The sequence below is a fragment of the Mandrillus leucophaeus genome, unplaced genomic scaffold (assembly GCF_000951045.1).
Source record: "Mandrillus leucophaeus isolate KB7577 unplaced genomic scaffold, Mleu.le_1.0 Scaffold848, whole genome shotgun sequence".
Lineage (NCBI taxonomy): Eukaryota > Metazoa > Chordata > Mammalia > Primates > Cercopithecidae > Mandrillus > Mandrillus leucophaeus.
This window is the reverse complement of record NW_012109230.1, coordinates 61,499-66,402: the sequence shown is the minus strand read 5'-3', so window position 1 is coordinate 66,402 and position 4,904 is coordinate 61,499. Positions and strand designations below refer to the sequence as shown.

The following is a 4,904-nucleotide window of genomic DNA, read 5'->3' as shown; positions in this document are numbered from 1 at the left end:
GGCTGGTCTTGAACTCCTGACCTCAGGTGATCCACCCACCTTGGGTTCCCAAAGTGCTAGGATTACAGACATGAGCCACGGTGCCCGGTCCTAAAATTTGTTAACAATTCTTCAGTATAGTCAAATATCCATTGTTCAAAAATATCCATTGTTCAAATTTCCCCAATATCTTTTTTTTTTGTTTCCCCAGTTGGGTTAAAATTTGGCTCCAAACAAGGTCTGCACGTTGCGTTTTTGTGCTGTCTCTAAAGACTCCCTTTCTTTTTTTCATGTAATGCATTTGTTGAGGAAACCAGGCTGCCTGGAAGGATGAGCCTGGGGGAATGAGGGCGAGGAAGAGAGGGGGCAGGGAGGAGAGAAGGATGGGTGTCCAGATAGACATGCCACCCATGCTGGGGGACACAGGCAGGATGTGGAGGCCTGTCTCCCTAACTGGGAGGGGAGGCCAGGGCTGCTGAAGGGTGGAGCCCAACCCTGGGTGCCCCCCTCCCTCCACCACATCCAGTTGCTGGATGTGAGGGGAGATAGAAAGACGGCCTGAGTCAGAAGCAGGGGCAGAGCTCGGGTTGTCGAGGGGTCCCGCTGCTCACATCAGACTGGAGGTGAGGGAGGGGCGGGGCCTGACAGCAGGCCTGGAAGGAACAGGATGTCTATGCTGGAGAGGGAGAGAGAGGACAGTGCCAAAACCCAGCTCCTGGCCAGTCCCCAGCTCCTCCCTGCCTGGCCCTATCCCAGGATCCCCTCCCCGGCCTCTCAGCTATGATCTACCCCAGGGCCCAGACATCAGGCGCCTTCACAATGCCGGTGGTCAATGGTCCAGGTCCCTCGTTCTGCCTTCTCCTCCTGCTCCTGGAACCCCACAGTCCTGAGACGGCATGTCCTCCTCTGCGCAGGTTTGAATACAAGCTCAGCTTCAAAGGCCCAAGGCTGGCATTGCCTGGGGCTGGAATACCCTTCTGGAGCCATCATGGAGGTGAGGGGCAGGGATGGGGACCAGCCATGCCCAGGGTCCCTCAAAGTGCTGGAGGGGCTGTGACTTGGTGGGGAGTGGGTCTGTCACAGCCATCCTCTGTCCAGGGTGGGGTAGGGCCTGGGACAGTGCCAGGCACCCCACGACCCTTCCCAGGCTTGTCTCCTGCTCCACCCCCTCAACACCCCCGAACCCTGCCCAAGCTGTTTCTCCTCTACCTCTCTGCTTCCCTGCGCCAGGACTTCTCTCTTCTCCTCTGCCTCTCCTTGGATCCCTGCCCTTCCTCTGTCTCTCTGACCTGTGAACACACAGACACATGCTCACACACTGTCCCAGACACACAGAAGGCAATGTGGACCAGCACAAACCTCCACTCTCCTGGCTCCATCCCAGCAGGCCTGTGGCTGGCCATGAGAACTGGGGGCTACCTGGAGGGAGGCATCCTCATTCCAGGCGAGTGGGCACCAGCCTTTCACTGTATGTGTGTTGTGGGTGGAAGCAGGCATGAGAGCATCTTAGCCCATAGGTTTGTGTTCAGGGACTTCCAAACCTGGACCTACAAAGAGTGTGTCTTCTACCAGATCTTGTTCCAAAAAGGATTTGTGATGATGGAACTACAAGATAGAAGGGAGCTTGCTTACATTAGGAGTGAGCAAGGACAATGAGGATTAGAGTGGAGCATGAAATAGTCTAGGAGCATGGCTTCCAACACATACGCTGTGAGGTCTGTCCACCTCAGAGTTAGGCCATAAATTTAATTCTGAGCCTCTTAGCAGGCAAAGCAAAGATAGAAAGCAGATCAGCTGTGGATTTCTGTCTATAAGATGTGAGTTCTTGGCTAGGCACAGTGGCTCACACCTGTAATCCCAGCACTTTGGGAGGCCGAGGCAGGTGGATCAAGAGGTTAAGAGATTGAAACCATCCTGGCCAAAATGGTGAAACCCCGTCTCTACTAAAAATACAAAAATTAGCTGGGCGTGGTGACACGCACCTGTAGTCCCAGCTCCGCGGGAGGCTGCGGCAGGAGAATTGCTTGAACCCGAGATCCTGCCATTGCACTCCAACCTGGGCACCACAGAACCAGACTCTGTCTCAAAAAAAAAAAAAAAAAAAAAAGTTAGCTCTGAGAAATGGCATGATTCCTGACTAAGGCCAGGAAAAAATACCCCTTTTTATTTATTTATTTTTTTTTGAGATGGAATTTCACTCTTGTTGCCCAGGCTGGAGTGCAATGGTGTGATCTCTGCTCACTGCAACCTCCACCTCCCGGATTCAAGTGATTATCCTGCCTCAGCCTCCTGAGTAGCTGGGATTACAGGTGCGTGCCACCACACGCAGCTAATTTTTGTATTTTCAGTAGAGACGGGGTTTCACCATGTTGGCCAGGCTGGTCTCGAACTCCTGACCTCAGATGATCCGCCTGCCTCGGCCTCCCAAAGTGCTGGGATTATAGGCGTGAGCCACTGCGCCCAGCCCAAAATATATCCCTTTAAGATGATAGGCCCTATCAGTAGGGTTTCTTCCAGTCCTCTTTCTTTTTTTTTTTTTTGAGACGGAGTCTCGCTCTGTCGCCCAGGCTGGAGTGCAGGGGCACGATCTCGGCTCACTGCAAGCTCCGCCTCCCAGGTTCATGCCATTCTCCTGCCTCAGCCTCCCAAGTAGCTGGGACTACAGGCGCCCGCCACCACGCCCGGCTAATTTTTTGTATTTTTAGTAGAGACGGGGTTTCACCGTGTTAGCCAGGATGGTCTCGATCTCCTGACCTCATGATCCGCCCGCCTTGGCCTCCCAAAGTACTGGGATTACAGACGTGAGCCACTGCGCCCGGCCTTCAGTCCTCTTTCATAAAGACACAGGAGGTAACAAAAAAAGTGGGCTGTTTCTCACAACACCATACCGGCCCCTGCCTCAAGACGAGGATGGCAAGCTTATACAACGCTCACTGCTCTGGGCCTTGCCAAGTCTGGGTGTCACAGATCATGTAAGGGAACAGAGGCACCTTCTCCAAGATCACCCAGTGATGTGTGCATTGTCTATGCATTCATTGGTTCACCCTGATGCTCCTCTGTTCCCAGCCCAGAGACACAGGGTAGAGCCAGGCTGAAGGAGCCCATGGTCTGGGGCAAGGTCTCACCCACAGGCCTCGTAAGGCTGAAAGCATAGTAGACAGTGGGCAATCCTTGCCTCTTGCAAGGATTTCAGAGGCAGTGACAGCTTCCAGAGGCCCTGGGACTTGTGGCCTTGCAGCTCTGAGCCTCCCTACCCCCATCCCTGGCCTTTATAGAGCAAACAGACGGGATTAGCAGCCTCCAGAACGTCCTGGCAGAGTCTGGGCCCTGGGCCAGGTTCCAGGCTGGCAGGTTGGAGGGTGGGGAGCGCGCTGGAGTAGGGCCTCTGAGTTCCCTGCCCCCAGTTCTTGCCAAGACTGCCTCAGTTTCTCTCCCATTCCTCCGTCCTACCATGCAGGGTTCCTTCCTCCCCACCCCACCACCGCCAGTTACAATTCTCACACACACACTCCGTCCTGCACTCTTTCATCGCCATTCTGCAGGCCGGTTCTCACCTCCGCAACTTTGCTTTCCTGCTTTCCTCACCTTGGAATGCCCCTAGGTCCTGTCCACCAGGAAGCTCCGGCCTCATGTGGCCACAGCCTAGAGTCCTGGGCCTCCTTGCAGTTACTTCTCCTAAAGTGCTCTCCTGTGTTCTGTGGTCTCAGGCACTTCCTTTTTTGTCACAAGGCCTCAGTTTCCTTATCTGAGAAATGGGAAGAGTTAGACACAAATCTCTCTCGTGGTGGAAAAAGCTTGCACTTAGGAGTCATAGGGAGCTGAATTCCATCCAATCCACTTAGTTCCTTAACTTTTCTGAGCCTCAGTTTCCTCATCTGTTGGATGGGGTCTTATAAAAACAGACAACACACACTGCAGTGAGGCTTCACTGACGACGCGGACAGTGCTGGCATTCATTGCCCTCCCCGGCAAAGGCCCCTCCAGCTGTGCTGGGCTCTGACTCCTGCTTCCCTGGCTGGCTGGTTATTTAATGGCAGGCCTTGGCGTTGTCTCTTCCTCTTCCGGGAGCCCAGCCCAGGCCGGTGAGAGAGAGTGAAGGGGGAACTGGGGTATAGTGGGGCCTGGGGCTTGAACTGCCCTGGTCCACAGACGCCATCCTGGGCCTGGAGGAAGTGCGGCTGACGCCATCCATGAGGAACCGCAGTGGCGCCGTGTGGAGCAGGGCCTCTGTCCTCTTCTCTGCCTGGGAAGTAGAGGTGCAGATGAGGGTGACGGGATTGGGGCGCCGGGGAGCCCAGGGCATGGTGAGTGTCCTCTCCCAGAGCTGACAGAGCAGGGTGGGTCAGGGAGGCAGGTGATGAGCCCTGGGGTCCCAGTATCTCACACGGTTCCCTGAGCTGAGGGGCTGGCGACCTACAGGCCGTGTGGTACACCCAGGGCAGGGGCCATGTAGGCTCTATCCTCGGGGGGCTGGCCTCATGGGACGGCATCGGGATCTTCTTTGACTCCTCGGCAGAGGATACTCAGGTGCGTAGTTGTCTCCTGCCTGCCAGCCCCCCTCCCGCCCACACCCTCCCTCTCCCGCCGTGGCCGCAGCTCAGGCTGCTTCTCATCTCCCTGCAGAACAGTCCTGCCATCCGTGTGCTGGCCAGCGATGGGCACATCCCCTCTGAGCAGCCTGGGTAAGGGCCTGTCTAGACTGACCCCTCACCTCCATTTTTGCATTGGGAGGGGCCCATCCCCCCCATCCGAGCCCCTGCCCCAGCCTACTCCAGCAGGGGGCCCACCCTCCCAGAGCTGCCATCCTTGCTGGACTCTCACTCAGGCGAAGCCCACACCCATGGGGCTTGATTCCTGCAACCCAACAGCCCCAGGTGAAATGACACAGGCTGTGGCCTATGATGAGTATCTTCACTCCCATGATC

General features: G+C 55.8%; 1 protein-coding gene across 1 annotated transcript in view; it reads left to right on the top strand.

Moving 5' to 3' along the window:
* The first annotated feature begins 798 nt into the window (after positions 1-798).
* The window catches only part of LMAN1L (lectin, mannose-binding, 1 like), a 24,807-nt gene continuing 20,701 nt past the window's right edge, over positions 799-4,904 (top strand). The window contains exons 1-4 of the mRNA XM_011968568.1: positions 799-973; positions 4,129-4,283; positions 4,399-4,506; positions 4,603-4,661. Coding sequence (XP_011823958.1) covers positions 799-973; positions 4,129-4,283; positions 4,399-4,506; positions 4,603-4,661 — 497 coding nt within the window. The remainder of the gene's footprint in view (positions 974-4,128; positions 4,284-4,398; positions 4,507-4,602; positions 4,662-4,904) is intronic.